This window comes from Maylandia zebra, linkage group LG20 (genome assembly GCF_041146795.1).
Source record: "Maylandia zebra isolate NMK-2024a linkage group LG20, Mzebra_GT3a, whole genome shotgun sequence".
NCBI lineage: Eukaryota > Metazoa > Chordata > Actinopteri > Cichliformes > Cichlidae > Maylandia > Maylandia zebra.
The window spans coordinates 28,793,287-28,811,477 of record NC_135186.1 but is presented as its reverse complement, the minus strand read 5'-3'; the positions used below and the strand labels follow the sequence as shown (position 1 = coordinate 28,811,477).

Sequence of the window (18,191 nt, the reverse complement as noted above, 5' to 3'; positions counted from 1 at the left end):
GAAAGGTCTCATTTGAGATGACCATGCGGGATTTGGATTATTAAAAAATCAATCTAAAGTAGTATTAGGTTATCTTGGAGGGGTCATGTTACTTGAACACTTTTCAGTATAAATGTATAGGCTCGTGCAGAGATCAGATCTTGGAGGAAATGCGTTGCAAGAACTGACACAGTGAAAAATCAAATCACTTTTAAGAGTGGATTTTTTGCATTTCAGGCCCCTTCGTGCATTGTATTTTATAACAGCTAATCAAAACTCAGATGAAATTAATCAGACATATTGCAGTTGAAACTTGCATACCTCTACATTTTCTACAATAAGGGAACTGATACTGGCACTGGTATCAAAAACTCTTGTTAATATCCACCCATCTAAGTAACTGCTGTCACTTATTGCAACTCTGAACCTTTTTTTTCAGCTTTTACATCTATTTCACATCTATTTTATATCTATTGTGTTCCTACAAATTTGGAAACGATTATCATACACAGAGCAGCAAAGTCAAAAACAACTAGGTTCAGTATTGAAACTGTAAATCTGTGGTTGGGATAGGTGTTTACAGCCTGCATGACACTGTTTGTAATCTGGAACATTGTTAAAAACTTGAATGACTGTTTCATTTCCCATGTTCCGCACCCCACCTGACTTCTTTGTTGTTTCTTTATCGTGATGGGATGAGCTACAGAATGCCTGCACATATGCACCATGTTTCGCAACAAAGTGAACGCAACACTGTTACATGTTCAACACATGAACCTACTGACATTAGCACCGTAACATCCTGTTATTTCAGTTGAGGATGGAAAATGAATTGATGTGACTTTTATTTGTGATGGCTGAGGATTTGCAGTATTGTTTTGTTTTTGTTTTTTACTATATGGAAGCAAAAGAACTGGTTCTCCAGGCTCTCCAGGCTCTCCAGGCTGCCATGTCACTCATTTTCAATCCAGTCCTGAGCATTTTTTGTTTGTTTTGTTTTGTTTTGTTTTGTTAAGCCTATTAACACTGACCTATGAATCATATAAGCATAAAAATACACCTAAGTCAAGGGATGAAACAGTCTTTTGTCTACACATAACAGGCAACATTAAATTGTATATTTAGGGACTTTGTTACTAGCAATCTGTTGCAAAAACACATAATTACTAGTTATTTCCTCAGTTAAATGTATGAAAAATGCCAACGATAACAGTTTGACAGGTATAAAATAATTTTTTTGCACCACTAAAGTGATTCCCAAAGCGTTATTAGCCAAAATCTTGGCATATCTGGACAACATGTACAGTGTCCTCAAAGTGGAGGATAAATAAAGAAGTGTCAGGTCTAAGAAACTATCCACAACAGATGAACAGTATCTGAAAGTCATGTTTCTAGAGAAAAACCTCCTCGCAACTGCTTTGATCACTAGCAGATTGCTGTGGTCAGCCACAGTTTGCATAGAACACTCTGGCTTGACTGCAAACACTCGTCAAATTTAATAAATGATGGCACAAATAAGTGATTATGGACATAATGTATTTATATGAAATTCAGGAACAGGAAATCTGCTGACCTTGGTCCAACTTAAAGAACAGACACTGACAACATGAGTATACTATCACAACTTTACAGATTTATATTATGACCTGTAGAAATTTTTTTATTTAGTTTTAAATTGTGAACTGTTGTCTATTACTGCACTGTTTTTTTTATTGCGCTTCATAAAGTGTTGAAAACTGTGTATAAGACATAAAAAAGCTCTAACTCTCACCTTCTCTCTGCTCATCACAGCAGTGTCCTGCAGGATATTTCACATACATTACAGCTTAACACTATATATACTTTGAATTCAATTAACCAAGTGTCATGCTTCTTATATACATCACATCACAGTTGCTGAAAGAACTTCCTCTAAGGTTATACCTGTGCATCCTTGCACGTCCGCTGACCCTTTTCTATTCTCGTACTCTCTACTGAATATTTATTTTTGGAGATGAGAAATCTTTCACGATGCTTCACTGAGAATGACTTTTAGGTCACAGGCAGGAGGACAGAGGGGAGATGAAATGAGGTGGCACAAAGTAGAAAATTAAAGAAACCTATATATGACCTTTGCCTGTACTTTTCCTTTACGTAAGTTATGTGTAATCATTTTTAGCTCTATATAATATTTTAATATTTTTTGTGTTTACACTCACTCTTTCAAATAGATGCAAGTAAAACACAGCAGAAAATAAATAAAATCAAAGACTAGCGGTCCTTTTGCTCTATTTTCACCTATAAAGCAGGAGTAGGGCAGGCGGAGGTTTACCCTGGTGCAGGTGTGCCGCGGCGGTCAGTGGAAGAATCCGCGAGTTTCTCTGTGAATTTCCCATTACGTCTTTGCGCACTCGGTGCTTGCTTGGAAGTTTAGGGGTTTTTTTTCGCTGTAAAAAGAAGTTTTCTTCCCACGCACACCAGACGCTAATGTTTTTGACACTTTTTATGGAATCAAACTTAAAGTAAGGTCAGTACTTCCATGCTTTAAACGCTGCACGCTCATACTCTCTCCCGCACTCGATATAATATCCACTGTTGATCTGCAGACAGCTGTTGTCACAAACGTAGCACTTGCTTATGTCACTGTCATGAGACATTCTCGCAAAAAAAAATCACGGTTTTAGTAACGCAGTAACGCAGCGTTCCTACAGGAAAGTAACGGTAATCTAATTACCGTTTTTGCAATAGTAATCCCTTACTTTACTCGTTACTTGAAAAAAGTAATCGGATTACAATAACGTGTTACTGCCCATCTCTGGTTAGGAGTGATGGCACCATAACACTAATGCCATAACCTGATTTGTGTGACACATTTCTGCTAAAGAACATCTGCTGCCTAACTGAGACTAACTATTGTCTCACAATAGTTGAAATGTGCAATTCCCTGGTATTCCTATTCCTATTTATCGCTATTATATACTCTGTGTTTATATGTGTCTCTGTATTTATATATGTGTATATGTGTATATATGGTATATTTCTATTTCTGCTTACATTCTTTTGCAGCTTCTGTTGGTGCTGTGCTACTGGAAACAGAATTTCCAGGAGGAACCGAACCGAGGGATTAATAAAGCTTTATCTAATCTAATCTAACCTAATGCTATTTGTCTATGCTAAATATAATGCTAAAACAGGTCAGATTGATACCCTAACATAAAGACATGACCTGTTAAAACAATTTTTCCACTCAGTGTGTGCAAAGAGTTTGCAGGGACTAAGCTTGTGTTCTGCAAAGATTTCTTGGCTGGGTCTTCTGTAACTCTCTATTAGTTTCTTAGCTATGCATTTTCTAGATTATGCCGATCCAATGATATGCTAAGATAAGTGAACCAACTCCCTGCTGAAGCATCAAATTACAAAGTACAGACATGAAGGCTGTATCATGTTTAAAACAGGCTAAAACAGTTGCTGTGGGATGTACTCCTCAAACCCATGACACCTTGGCTCTCACATGCGACCTGTTAGAGGCAGACTCGCAATGATTCTCAGGAACATTTATGCCCAGTTTGGCCCATCCTGAGCACTGGTGAGGGCTTTGTTCATGACATCGAGGACTTACAATTAACCGATCTGCTTTATGCCTGCTGCCATTTCCAAAAGATCTGTTGGAAACATTTGAACAAACAGACTTGACTGAATTTTTTTTCTCCTGACTGTAACAGTGTGGTAAGTTCTCAAATTTTAATGTGTTTGAGTCATAATGTGATGTTGATGTGACTCCAGCGTGGGCCTGCTGCAGGATTGTTGGCAGCTCTGTGTTTTCTCTTCGCTCTGAAGATGATGATGTAACTTCTGAGCTGGATAAAGAATAAAAAATACAAAATAAATAATAAATGTATTATCATTAATATCCATCTTTCATTTTAAAAGTGGTATGTTTAAGTCCTGCAAGGACTATTGTAAGGCTATCTGTTAAAGCATGTAGCAAATGATTCTATTCTGCTGCAGAGAATGATCTCCTTTGATTTACTTTTGCTCACTATGTTGAAGGTTTATGGACAACTTTTTTGGAACAATGACATCTGGGCATACTCATGGAAAAAGAGCTGGAAGTAAATATGGAATAATGACTCCAGCAAGATGCCCATACACTTTAGAGGTGCTGTTGGGCACGCTTGGGTCAGATTACTTTGTGTTCCGTGGCTACTTTGTAACCAGTTAATGAACACAAGTTGCCTGACATTTTAATGAGCGATGTAATCCCTGGCGTTACAAAAACCATTTAAACAAATCTGATAAATAAAGATAATAATACCACACCTTATACTGCAGATGGGTGAACAAAATGTGTTCTTACAATGTAATCACATAATCTCCAACAATTTAACTAAAATCTCATTTCACATCTTTCTAAATGTAATCCCGTTCAACTGTTTGTTAACACAACTCAACTCACATGGCAGATTTCTGTTGTTATTCATTCTAGTATGTTGTTGGCCACCTTTTTTCACTATTTTGTAGTTCAAGTTTTAAGCTTTAATCCACAAACAAAACCAGACCTTCACTCTTATTCTTTTATGTTCAAAATCCATATTGATCCAAGTCTGTGTGACAATGCTATTTACATTCAAAGAGTTTATAAATTTGCTTACACATTCTTTGATATTGTAGATGCTGACATATTGAGCAGCTGAAGTGAATAACTGAGAATTTACAATCTGTCTTGATAGTTTACTGAACTCTTCATCCATATAATAATAGCAAGCATGATGACGCTGTTAAAAAGATCATTTGGGGGTCAGTTGTATGTTTATAAATTTTACATTTATTGTGCAAAGATCTTTAGCTTTACTATTACTAAAGACTACTTAAAGAAATAATGAGAAAAGGTTCAGGCCATCTTGACAAAGGTGGTCATACCAAGCATAGTCTTTTGAGCTTGTTAGAGTTGTACAAATACCATATTGTACTTGCACACATTTCAATAATTCACTCTAGCTATTTCCAGTTCTCTAAGCAACATATAGAGAGTTCAACAATCCCTTGAATTAAATATTGAATTTGCCTGTCCTTCTGGCCAATCCATATGGGCAGAGTCTCAATGCTTTATATTAAAATGAACTCTCTTTAGTGATTTCACTCAACAAAGTCAGTTTATTGCGTTATACTTTTTAAAATTACAATTATCCTTTGAGATTTTATCTTTTTGTGTTTTTCATAAATCCCAAACTTTTTGTTTGTTTGAAGCTTAGCATATCAGTTTCCCTGTTTCTGGTCTTTGTGCTATTCTGAGCACAGCGACTCCCTCTGTACCATCTCGTGCTCAGAGAGTAACCTGTTAAAAATCTTCTCAAGAAACTCTTTGGAAAATAACTTAACTTATGACTTATTAACACCAAGACTTGACTTGATCTTAAATCTGTGAGTGTGAACTTGCTGTGAACATGCTATAACAGACAACTATGAACTCAGTATTTAAGGTTTTACCTCAACCTTAATGGCTAAAAGTCTATTTTTCTCTCTTTTCTTTTTGATATCTCTTTTGCAGCTAAATTATTTCACGTTTCTAACTTTTTGCTGGGATTTCATGTTTTACTTTTAATTTTTTTTAATGTATTTGTTCATTATATTGTACATGAAGTGGCTGAAAATTATTTACATCTAAATATGTATATATGTAATGAGGTTGATCATGTGTCTGGCTAAACATTTATGATTTTATCAGCTATGTTGGGTATCTAAGTTGATTGTTCTATTTGTCAAATATACGTCAGAAATAATATTGCCTGATGAAGAAAAAAGGGATCTTTCCAAGTTAAACTGTGTGGGAGTCTGTTTGCAATGCTGGATCTGTTTGTCCTTCTCCTACGCATCTGTCTTACAAAATAGATGTGCGAAGAGTCTTTTTTTCCTGAGATTTCTGCCATGAAATCAGTTAAGATGTTGTGATACAATGAGCTGAAACTAAAGCTTCAAAGGTTCATCAAAATGAGCAACTGTGAACTGTATATAAAAGCCAATGAAGAAGTGCCTTAAGCATATGCAGTTGTATGGTGTGGTGTTGCTTGTTTCTTAAACAGTCACTCTTCACATCTGGTTTAAAAAACACCAAAAAAAACCCCACAAAACTAAACAGTGGTGGACTTCACAAACCAGCAGTTGATATCTCAGTGGTTTGGTCCATCTTGTATAACAAATTCCAGTATTGCAAACAACTTGAAACATCTCCAGTCATTTACTTGGGATGTTATTTAGAAGCATTAAAATTAATTTAATTAAATAATCTTTAATTTTAATGGTCATCACAACATAAACAATGTCATGGTCTTGGGTTTTGAACCCAGAGGTTTCAGTTTGTGAACTTTGAATGTTTGCATATTATTTTAATGTTCTATTTGGTTCTTAGTTTGTTCTTGTCCAAATTCTTGAGCCTTAGTTCCTTGTTTCAGCCGAGTTTTGCTATCAATATCCCTTTTAGGGTTTATTCTGTTTAGTCTTTGGTTATTTGTGTAGTTGCCCATTTGTGTCTCATTGTGTCAAGTTTGTCTCTGTTTAGTTACTTTGTGCTATGATTTCATAGTCATTTGACTTCGGTGTCGTGTTTTAGTTTAATTCTCTCATGTCTTGTTATTTTGATTTAGTTCAGCTGTGTCTTCCAGCTGTTTCCTCTCCTCCTCACCCCCTGTCTGTCTTCTTTGTCCCTTGTTACATTGACCTTCAGTGCTGTGTGTTATCCTGCTCTGTGTTCCTCGTGGTTTCTGTATATCTTGATCGTATTCCCTGGTTGGTGCTTTGTTATTTAGAATAGCCGACATTAAAGGCTCACTTTAGGATTGACCCCTGTGTACCCCGTGCATCTGGGTCTGCAATCTGCCTCCTACACAGCTAATCCTGACAAATGTCAAATCACTAGTCAAACGTGATTTTGCCCAACAATTACATTTTAGAAAGATTTTTGTCCTCTGAAAGTTATATTTCTACCGCCATCTTTGCTGTTGTAGGGTTCTCCCATGATTTCAGTTTTACTCCTCTCTGTGTGTCTTGTGCATAGTGCTTCTGTTTATAGGCAATCTATGTGAGCAACTCTTTTAATGCTGTTGTTTTCACTTCTTAATTTGATGCTTTTTCTAATGATATAAATCTCCATTGTAGCTGTTTCAAAGATGACATGTCTGAGCCTCTTACTGGATTTGTTCCCGGAGCTGCAAGCTTTGCCTCTCGTTAATTGGGTAGAAGTGAAAAAACACCATCCCTATCAGCAAAAGTGTGATGGGAACTGGCGAGAACAGTACGATCAGAGCAGTCGCCACTCTGTCACCATGGTTACAAGCACCTGCTTCATAGCCCACAAACCTGCAGACGAGGAGAGCACATAATGTGACAGACCAAGTGATGTACCCACGTAACAAAACACAAGAAGTGAGTGGACTGGAGTCTGACTCACTGTAATGTCATGGTTGAGAGTCCAGCAGACAGCCCTCCTGTCAGTTTACTGCAGAAGGCATAGCAGGAAAAAAACAGAGGCTCTAGGTCCTTACAGGACGGGTGTCTCACAGCAAAGTCATCCACCACGTCTGGGAGCATTGACCTGCAGCACACACACAACAAGTTGACATATCACATGTCAAAACCACATGTCAGTTTTAATGGAGAGTTCTGGCTGGTCAGCAAAGCACATCGTTTCTGGAATAGTCATCACTGGCCAGGGTTGAGTACAGACTATGAATGATTCATGTGCACCGCATTCATCTCTGACACTGATTAGATCTGACAGGGGGCCTTGGAAAGGACCTCAAACTTTGTGTTCAGGCTGGGAGCTGACTCACCAGGGTAGCAGGAATATGGTTGCCACACTGAATCCCATCAGAACGCACATACTCATGAAGACCAGCAGGTTACTGGGAACACAGGCAACTATAATCACTGCTGGGATGAAGAGCTGGGAGAGACAAAAACGAGGATTCAAGGTGTGGAACATTTCTCTTATCATCAAGTTTCAGAGGTCTTACCGACAATCCGATGAAAACGGTGGACTTTTTCCCAATTCTCAGAAGAATTATTTGCCACACAGGAACTGCTACAGAGGCAGAAACCTGTGGAAATGTTGACTGAATTTCTATTTTGAACTCAAATCATATCTAAACTGGCCAGAAAGCTACTGAACCATGCAGCAGAGCAGGGTGTGAAAGAGTCTGTTAAGTTAGCTGCACCTTACCAGTAAAACCAGCAGGAGGTGCTGGAACTGGGCTCCCAGCCCAGCAGCATGACTGCAAAACAGCGCAAAGTTACCCAAGGACATCTGAGATCAAAACAGATGGTAAGAAAAAAAAGGACAAATTGTTTCACATGTGACTTTGAAGTGAATAAAAACAGAATTAAGAAGGAGAAACCATATGCAGAAATGATTACAAGTTGAACCTGAAAGGCAAATGTACTAAACACAAAGCCCAGCACCAGCCTTTGGTAAGGAACGTGGCACGTGAGCATCTTCAGCGAGCTCAAATAGGAAGGTCGTACTTTATCTTCAGAGCAGCGAGAGGCTGGGAATATAACATATGAGAGAAAAGAGTGAAATATCAGACTCGTGATTTTACTCTGTTTGTGGAGTAAAATCTTTGGCTAATTTTACATTTTGATTAAGTCCTCAGCTACACCTGTCCATGCCATGCATATATCAAACTAAATCACTTTGACTCAGCATAATTATGTTTTCATTTAACAAAAAAATGTTCACTTCAGAGGTTCAAAGGTTTGTCTATACGTATAGTTTAAGCTTTGACAAGTTTATTATTCTGTTCACAAACGGTGCCGAAGCAAAAGAAAAAGAAAACATTTTTTTTATCCTACTCGACAAATAAAGGTTTGAAATATTTGTTACCAGATCCTCATGATAACATGATCGCCTCTGCAAAGCTGTTCAACAAGAACAAAAAAACTTTTATTTATTGTGTTTGAACGCTGACTGTCTCTGAATGACTCACCCTGCTTCTCCTTCACCCCGAGGAACAAAATCAGGCTGCAGAGGAAAAACAAGGCACCCATGATCATAGCTGAGGTCAGGAAAGCCTTTTGCTGGGGGGCAAAATGCACACATGAAATCATAACTTTTAAACAAAGCATGTTATTCTGTCTACAAAGTCTAGAGGCTTAAAAACAGAAGTTTTTCCACTGTAAATAATTGTTTTATAGCATTATAAATAAACACAAAAAGCGCAATGGTGTTTCTACAGGGAGCACGTGAAATACACAAATCAGCTTGCGGCTGTAGATGTCGATCTCATTCACATAAAATCCAAAAAAAAAAAAAGCAAACTACGTAAAGATATAGACTCACTGGCTTTTGTTAGGGACACCTGCTCAACGTCTTATTAATGCAAATAATCAGCTGGCATTTACATGGCAGAAGCTCAGTATATTAAGGAATGTAGACACGATCAAGACGCCCTGCTGAAGTTAAAACTGAGCATCAGAATTGAGAAGAACAATGAATTTAAGTGACTCAAATATGTTATGGTTATTAGTGCCAGACAGGCTTGTCTGAGTATTTCAGAAACTGATTTGGATTTTTCCACACAATCATCTATAGGTTTTTCTGAAGAATTATCCAAAAAGAGAAAATATTCACTTAGCAGCAGTTCTCCAGGTGAAATGACCTTGTTGATGTCAGAGGACAGGGAAAATGGCCAGACTGTTTTCACCTAACAGGAAGGCAACGGTAATTTAAGAAACCACTTGTTTCAACCAATGCGTAATAGCATCTCTGAACACACAGCATGTCGAATCATGAAACAGAAGACTTACATTTAAATTTAATTTAATCAATTTTCCAAAAACTTACTCTAACCATTAATCAAGATGTCACTCTACATGTAATGGATTCAGTTATGAGGATTTGCAATGAAAGTGAGCACCCACAATGTGCCCATATATCTCCATAATATGAGTAATGTGAGTTCACCTCAGACACACAGAAACCCCACAACAATGGTGTATACATCAAGCAAAGAGCAGTAAATTACAGGGTAACAAGATATCCCTGAAACTATGTGAGCACAAAAAGAAAAAAAGCTTCTGCTCTACTAATGAAATGTGAGTCCTATGAAAGGGTGAACAATTTTTATTTTACATTAAAGGGGACCTAATATGCTCATTTACAGCTATATATTTTATTCTATATATTTTATTTTATTCTTACTGAGCTAGACTGTATATACTGGATGGGTGTGGCCACCATGACACCATCAGCTGTTTTGCTAAGTCTCATTTTTGAAACCTCAAGCTGGGAGTTTCTTCTGTTGCTGATGCACATCTAACTGACACTGCGGGGTTTTTAGGTTAACGACTTATCAATGAAAAGTTCTGACATCCACACTGCTTCATGACTCTTTGGGACACTACCAAAAGCAATCATTTACAAAATTAGCATCACATTGTATTCGCTAAGCCTTAAAACCAGCAACTGAGATAGCTTTAAGGCTTTCCTAAGTAAATTCACCAGGAAAGAGTTTACTGATGTCACAGTTAAAGAATCCTTTGCCTTTTTTTTTTTTTTTTTTTTTTACAGTTTTATAAAATCAAACTTTTTATATCTGGCAAGCGGCACCTTATGACAGACTTGACATCAAATGGACAACTGTCAGCTTGCTGTCACAAGCTGACAGTTGTCCACCTTTTTTTGTAACCTGGTACGTTGTGCTGCTGCTGGATTGGAGACACGAGTGTACGATTATTTCAGTGTTTACTGGTATTTCAGTGATAATCAGTACAGAAGCTCAGAGAGTTGCAGGTAATAAAGAGGATGACGCAACAGTTTGAAAAGATGAGACATTGTGGAAAAAACTTTGCTTCCAGGTTAGCTTCTTCTCCTCCTATACCAACACCTATTGTTCAGGAATACCGTAGCACCGAGAATGCTGCGCCATAACGGCAATCGTGAGAGGAGGTGTGATGATGACATAATCAGATTGGCTAGTTTGTAAAGATCGGTCAGCAAATGGGAGGGGCTTCCTCAGTGACATCACACAGAGCTAAAAGTAGAAAAAACTGGTGTAGATAAAACAGTTGGTGTCTAGATCAATCTGAAGCCTGAACATGCTTTTATATATGCTTGGCCATGTTTAATATGAAAATCCAAATATAACAGGAAATAAAGAAGAGAGTAGCATACTGTCTGTTGAAAGGAAGCAGTCTGTGGTGAAGACGTGCTTTGAGGTGTTTCATGGTCCTGGCAGGCCTCCTGCTTCTCTGTATTGTACACAGCCACAACTTGTCCCTGAATTACTGATGCCAGCAGCATTGCCACCATCTCCACACTCATTCCTGGCCAAATAAGTAAAGAAACTCAAAACACTTTGCATTTAGTTTGGGGTCTGATGAGGTTTCTGAATGTAAATGAGTCAATATTCTTACTGTAGGCTGTGGCAGAGTCCCTGTCTCTCTGATCTCCTCCCAGAAACATATTCAGTGATAGGTAGGGGACGTTGTAGCACTGTTGACAGGAAGAAAAATGTGATGCCAAATGACACTTCACCATTGGTGTGAAACTCAGTAGCCATGGTGACATTGCTTGGAGCAAAAATAACAGTAGGATCAGAGTACTATGAATTTCAGTCACCAGAAAGATGACCAAAGAGCTAACAAGCGTTCTGAGCTAAAATTCAGAATTCTCTTTTATTTTTTTGCCTGCGTGTTATCCCACCTAATGTTTATCTTGCTTGAGCTGCTAAGCGCTAACAAGAGGACTCTAATTAGCTAGTCCAAATGTCTTTTCAAACTTTATGCCGTCCAACGTATCTGTGTGCGATTTAAAAAAGGGTATTGTATCTTGTCAGACTGTGCCATGTTGTCTGAGTCGGCCCAAATAAAAACAACAAAAAAAACAAAAAAATTATGTCTCATTTGACTAAATTCCTGTTACCCCGACACCTTCCTCCTCCTCTTTCTTGCCTCTTTTGCCTGCATATCTGGTGGGAGGGACTAAGATGTGAGAAGAGGAATCCAGGATGTGCAATATCAAAAATGAGAAGGGGGAAAGGCGTGGTATCATGACCTCACTAATCATACAGTCTATGCTATAGGTGTTCTTTTTATGTAGGATCTTGATTTTCAAACAACAAGCTGAACTTTTACCTATGAAATGTGACAAATGAAAGTGATTGTGCCTGCGAACATCCAACAACTTACAGTCATGAGGGACTCGAATAGGCAAGCCGCTGTGAGGAACCACAACACGCTGACAGACATCGAGCCTCGTGGCACAAACCACAGAAGCAGATAGGACAAGATGCCAAATGGAGTGGAAATAACCATCCTGTGAGATAAAGATTGATGGCTAAGCACAGTGCTGCACCAGGAATCTAAATTCAAAGTGAAATGCGTGTTAAATGTGTGGCTCAACCAACCATGGAGTGAGTTTGCCAATGGGCGTCCAGTTACTGCGGCTCACAAGATATCCAACCAGAGGGTCAGTCACAGCATCCCAGGCCCGACTCACAAATAAAATCATGGAAACATAGAAGGCCTCCATCTGTGATATTTTACCCACTTAAAATTAGAAGCAGTATAGAACATTATATTGTGGAAAGTACTGAACTTTTACCTTTACAACATCCAGAAGGAAAATTTGCAAGGAAATACCAATAGCTACTGAAGTAATCAGATGTGGGACCCCACCCACAGCATAACACAGCTTGCAGGCCAGAGGAATACCACCTGAGTCCTGTGAAAACCAGAGAGAGGATGGAGGAAAATCCTGAATGTGGTTAGTTCAAATAGTTCATTTGGCTCATGTACAGTCTCTCCTCCACGGAGGGAGTGTCAAACAAAACTAAAATAAATTCAGAAATATCAGTTGTCTTATTTTCAGTTATTAATTAGATTATAATCCATGTAACGTAACAAAAGCACTATTTAACAAGGGTGCTAGTTTGTTACATTTTTGACTCATGCAAGGGTTCATTTTTTTTATGAAAACAAGAATATTTTGAAGCACCTTGTGTAATTTTTTTGTGTTTTCTTGTATCCGTGTTTGTTTTATTTTTCTTCAATTTCTTAAAAATGTTGTTGAAAAAAATAAAAATAGAGTAGGAAACACAAAGTTTACTTTGACACCGGTGTTGAAAGTAATACAGTAGCTAGCTGCCACTGATTTCAAGTGAAAGCTTGTTTGAGAGGACAAAACTAACATATTTAATTGAGAACAAGCTTCTGCAGCAAACATTAAATCATAATATTCAAGGGAAAATTGTAATGCTATCACTATTACAGATAATTTTTAAAAAAAAAGAAAGAAATGAAGGGTTTGAATGTGAATGTAAACTCTACGAATAAAGAGAAATGGTCCTTACCCCCTGCTGATCTTTCCTGCACGAGTTCCTGCTTGTGTTTTGCTTGAATAAAATCCTTTTAAATGTCTGGAAGTGCTCTGAAAAACTTTTAAGGCAATTCATTGTTAACACTTGAGTATCACTGGACATGTAATGCTTTCCCTGCACACACAGGTGAATGCCACCCGTTTGAAACCAGATTCTGGTTCAACAACTCTTTTGTGTTTTGAAGAGGGGTATTCTTATTCAGTACAGCTGCTCAGACTTAACAATAAATGAGGTGGCTCAACAGTAAAGCATAAGAACTACCAGTGCTGCAGATCTGTTTGAAACAGCAAACTTGTGGAACACGTTTTAAAAATATTAAAATTGAAATGACAGAACTGTATTTCCACAGCTGCAGTGAGAGTTTCTCTGACTCTGGAAAAAGGCCACCGCTTTCACCACATTGTCAGTAACTGCAGTATACTTCTGTACTGATGTGCTGTATTGGAGTGAGGTAGTGTGGGTGGCTGTGACCTCTTGTGGAGCTTCAGTGAAATGCAGGTAAGATTGTAAATATGGGTATCAACGTAAAACCCATATTTACAATCTTAGTCAGGTCAGGTGGTTTATATCACTGGAAAAGAAACTTACCACAATAAGGCAAAATTTCAAACTAATTCTCATCATTTTTTATTTATTTTTTCATTAGTTTGAGTTAGTAAGCCAACATTTTGAGATAATAATAAGAAATTTTGAGATTACAACCCCCAAATTTGACTTGTCAAAATCTGTTTTACAATAGTGGAAACAAATGTCTATATTGGTCTGCACCAAATGTGGTTATTGTTATTGATTCCTCCACAGAGATGAGTCCTAACATTTGTCTCGGTTCAGTGGAAAATCAGCAAATATAATTTTTTCTTCTTCCAGTACTAGTCAGAGTTCTTCAGATCTTTCTTGTGAAAATTTGTTTTGGCAACTGAAAGAAACATTTTTTTTTACCATCCATAAGTCAAAGTTTGGGGTTTTGATGTCACAATTTTGATTCACTAAACTTGGGAGAAAATAAGTAGAAATTGAGAAAACACCCTTAAATTATGAATGATGTCAAAATTTTAAATAACCTGAATTTTTTTTTGATTTATTCATGGCAGAAAAAAAGAGGTTTCAGTGGTGGAAACAAGCTTCAAGCCAAAACTTGCCGCAGAACAGACACAAATGTGAAATAATCTCAGGACAGAAATCAATACCACTCATGTATTGGTGCAGAGTAATGACATTTTTGTAGAAGATAGTTTTTAATGCCTTTTGTTTATTCACACAACTGCGAATTCTACATATCAAAATACCTTTGGGTAGGAATTGCTTTGAAATCAGAGATGGAAGATTCAAACCTTTTAAACTGAAGGGCTTTTGCATCAGAGGAGTTTTCAGAGGTGGTGGACAACCATGCCAAAGGTCTGCTAAATGGTTGTCTGCCAAGGGAGGGCAATACTAGTGTTAGAAGCCAACTGTGCACCAATTGTTTGAAATCTCACTTTTTTCCATTAAATTATTGTTCATACATCACCTGCAGATGTGTATCTGCATTGCATTCTCTACATAACAGGGAGAACTAAACAACTTTCATGCAGCATTTTCTCTTTAATGGCAGCCATTTACAGCACAAAGTGATTTTTTTTAAATGAAAATGTCACATCTTTGCCAGACAGCCTGGCTGTGACACACAAAAGTAATACAGCATTGAAAAGTCAAAATAGCACAAGAAAAACCTTCAGAACAAAGATTGTGGCTCACATTTTCTAAGTATGGTGAAAAAGAAGAGATATAACAAACTCACTATACTTTCCCATTAATAAACACTCTTCAGTGTAATAACAGGTTAGTAATGGAGCTCCATCAGTCAATGTCTTATCCAAGTTAGTTCTTAAAAAATATTAAAGTTGGCATTTTTATTTTTAATACAAAGCTTATAAATGACTTGAACCAGCCTATAAATTGGTGCTCTTTGTCGAGTTGTCCTTTGCCTGCTTGATTCCATAGAGCCACTTGATCACTCGTGCATTTCTCTCAATGACAGAAACACCGTAGGGAACACGATTTGCAGCTTTGCCAGCCTCCTCCTCATCCTCCTCATCCTCGTCTTCTCTGCCAGAGGCCGCGCACTCGGACCCTGGAGCGCTCGCGCTGCGAAAACGAGCCATGGAAACAATGTCAGAGCTAGAACCAGTCAGCTCCTGCACATCTGCGGGGTCCAAGCCGCACAGGTTGAAGAAGCGCTCCAGCTCTGTCCCAGCTCGGGAGTACCTGTCGCTCATGTCCGACTTAGACCGGGTTAGAGAAGGGCGTTTCCTGGAGCTGGTGGAAGACAAACGGGTAATTGCTGGGGAAGGAGGAGGTATAACAGGGTAGCTTGGTGTAGGTGTGGCAGGAACTGGGGTCTCGGCTGGAGAAGTAGAAGAGGTATCAGGTTTTGACTGAGCAATAACAGGTTTCAGAGGAGAATGACCTGGTGTTGTTCTAGGGAGAAAGAGATGCAGGTTTGAAGCAGTTGGGCCGGGTCGAAACTGAGACTGTAGAGATATTGGCTGAAGGGGCTGTCGAATTAACTGAGGTCGTCTGCCTGCTGTCCTCACAGGGCTGGCCTGAGGCATGACATCCACTCTCCGTACCGTCGCTGCAGCTGGAGGCCCAGGAGAGCTCGTGCTCTCTACGTTGGCAGGGTCAGATGCTTTTAATCTTACTTTAGCTGCAACTAACCTATCAGGACGTGGAGGCGGACACGGCTTCTCCTTTTTCTGCTGTGCCCCTGCAGGAGTAGGACGGGGAAAATTGTGTACAGCTGCAGCACAGTAAGGAGGTTTACTGTCGTTTGGCTTTGCAGTTGCACCGGACCGTGGCGCTTCATTCACTCCACTGATGAGGTTACTCAGGTGCTCCATGTCCAGCTGTAATCCTTCCTGCTTTGTCTTTGCTGGGTCTGCGGTCTTTCTGGTGGGCCACAGGGCAGAGCTGGGGCTGAGTAGAGGCTTACGCACTTCAGGAGGCCTGACTGGCTGCTGCTTGGTAAGAGCTACCTGACTCTTGACATATTTAGCCTTGTCTGCCTCCAGCCTTTCCACAGCACTCTGCTTTGGTCTGCTCGCAGCTTTTTGGTACTTCTGGTAGAAATCTAGCCCCACTGGCCCCTTGGGTCGCAACCGTGGGGGTGTAGGAGCAACAGCAGTCTTTGTTGGTTGCCTCACGGAGTGTTGAAGCGTTTCCACAGGCATTTTGTGGCCAGGCAGTCGTACCTTGTCCACTTCCCGAGCCACCTTGGAATTCAATCTGTTTAGTCCTCACTGTTATCCTCTGTTTATGTGGCCGTATGGTTCTCTCATGATCACCTTAATGGCATATTTGAAGTGACTCAACCTCGGTAAGTCAGCTGATCTCTAGCTCCTTGACATTTGGACTTCCTGCGAAAAAACAGTGTCAGTCAAATTAGAAGAAAAGCAGCTTAACAAAATAAAAGACCAGTGAATAGAAAACATTTACCTTCAAACACAAGCAGAAACTTGTGTGGAGCTACAAAACTTCACAAAGACTCTACAACCACAAACCCTCCCACTTATTTCAAACTGCAGCCAATCGCTCTCCTGAAGCCCCATGCTTCTAACAAGTTCATTGGCTGCCATCTCAGAGAGATCCGAACAATTACTCGCAGTCATCCATCTCTCCGCAGACAAACACACAATAAAACCTCATTTTCAGTCAGTAGAAAGGCTGTGAAAAGAGTGATACAAGTGTGTGTGTGTGAGGGGTGATGGGGAGGTGGATCAGGACAGCTGTCAACAAGCTATTGTCTGAAGGGAATACAGAGCAGATCACACACACCAACAGCTGCTAGGGGAACAATGACTCTTCATCTTTAAATATAGCAGCCTGTTGCCAACTACAAGCTTCTGTGGAGTAATTAATGTTGGGGAAAAAAAGGAGCCTACTATTTTAAGTCCATAAATAGTGAAGGTCAGACTTCTTCTGTGCATACTTAAGATCCTGTAGGTGCATATGGACTATGCTGCTTGAACAGTCTGCATCCAACAGTCAAATTCTCTACATATTTGCCATTCCAGCCTAAGCCGGGCTAAACTCCTGCTGACATAGTTATGAAAGTTTTAGTAGAGCTCCAGGCTTAACTGTTTTTACGTCTCCAGTTCCCCCCAAAATGATCCTCAAATTATCTACAGTATCTCATTAAAACAACCGGCCGGCTTACAAACACAATGGGAATTGCAGGAGTTTAGTCAGACAAGCAGAATTAGATCCTCTAATTTGATGTTTCCGAGTCAAGTGCTGGCACGTTCGTCTGACAAAGGGAGTGAAGCAGGAAGCCAAGCACAGACACCCGGGAAGGGCAGGTAAACAAAATGGCTTACACACTAGTCTTGCCCTGCCAAACTCACACCCAGCCTTTCTGAAGGTACAAGTTAGTAAAGAAAGCTTTTCTTTCTATCAAGAGGAAACTCACCTTCACAGGTTGCCTTGAGTTCCTCAGTCTCACCTGGGTTTCTCCTTCGTGTGTTCGTGTATTTCAAATCACACAGGACAAACCTGTTTGACAACTCATGTGTGCTGCTCCTGAGCCCACCCCCTTCTTTTGATTTGTCCAATCAGTCTCTTACAAGGAAAAACACAGGCTTGCTTTTTTTGGTCATGTGACCCTATCATTGTCATCTGCTCTCAACAAAGTGATAAGCACCGTTTCCCAGAATCCAAGAGTGGAGCAAGGAAACTGCAAGCAAAGCACCAATACGTACTGAAACTGTTACAAAGGTTAAGTCGAAAGTTGCTTAAAAAAATAAATAAAAAAAGTAAGTATTTCTCACTAGTAGTTGAAAAACACAAAACATGTACTTTTCCAATCCCTCCATGATTCCTCTA

At 39.2% G+C, this 18,191-nt stretch overlaps 2 protein-coding genes across 2 annotated transcripts; both read right to left on the bottom strand.

Moving 5' to 3' along the window:
- Positions 1 to 916: 916 nt before the first annotated feature.
- mfsd2al2 (major facilitator superfamily domain containing 2a-like 2) lies at positions 917 to 13,406 on the bottom strand. Its single transcript, XM_076878423.1, has 14 exons — positions 13,305 to 13,406; positions 12,557 to 12,676; positions 12,360 to 12,484; positions 12,142 to 12,268; positions 11,368 to 11,446; positions 11,126 to 11,277; positions 8,940 to 9,030; positions 8,377 to 8,498; positions 8,174 to 8,257; positions 7,968 to 8,051; positions 7,785 to 7,897; positions 7,403 to 7,546; positions 7,144 to 7,311; positions 917 to 3,815 (listed from the first exon to the last, which is right to left on the bottom strand). Exons 1-14 carry the CDS (start codon positions 13,404 to 13,406, stop codon positions 3,443 to 3,445), a joined length of 1,884 nt encoding a protein of 627 aa, XP_076734538.1. The 3' UTR covers positions 917 to 3,442.
- Positions 13,407 to 13,942: 536 nt separating this feature from the next.
- Positions 13,943 to 18,167, bottom strand: fam110a (family with sequence similarity 110 member A). The gene is made up of 2 exons (XM_004546380.4): positions 17,779 to 18,167; positions 13,943 to 16,726 (listed from the first exon to the last, which is right to left on the bottom strand). The coding sequence occupies exon 2, from the start codon at positions 16,538 to 16,540 to the stop codon at positions 15,260 to 15,262; it is 1,281 nt and encodes a 426-aa protein (XP_004546437.2). The 5' UTR covers positions 16,541 to 16,726; positions 17,779 to 18,167; the 3' UTR covers positions 13,943 to 15,259.
- Positions 18,168 to 18,191: the final 24 nt, after the last annotated feature.

Bases quoted from the DNA above. Each gene is read 5' to 3' on its own strand.
- mfsd2al2 (XM_076878423.1), bottom strand. From the start codon at position 13,406: ATGAATTGCCTTAAAAGTTTTTCAGAGCACTTCCAGACATTTAAAAGG. The intron at 12,677-13,304 runs GTAAGGACCATT...TGGTTTTCACAG, and splicing joins GCAGGAAAGATCAGCAGGGG to GACTCAGGTGGTATTCCTCT. The intron at 3,816-7,143 runs GTAAGAGGCTCA...TTCTTTATCCAG, and splicing joins CAGCTCCGGGAACAAATCCA to CTCAGAAGTTACATCATCAT.
- fam110a (XM_004546380.4), bottom strand. From the start codon at position 16,540: ATGCCTGTGGAAACGCTTCAACACTCCGTGAGGCAACCAACAAAGACT.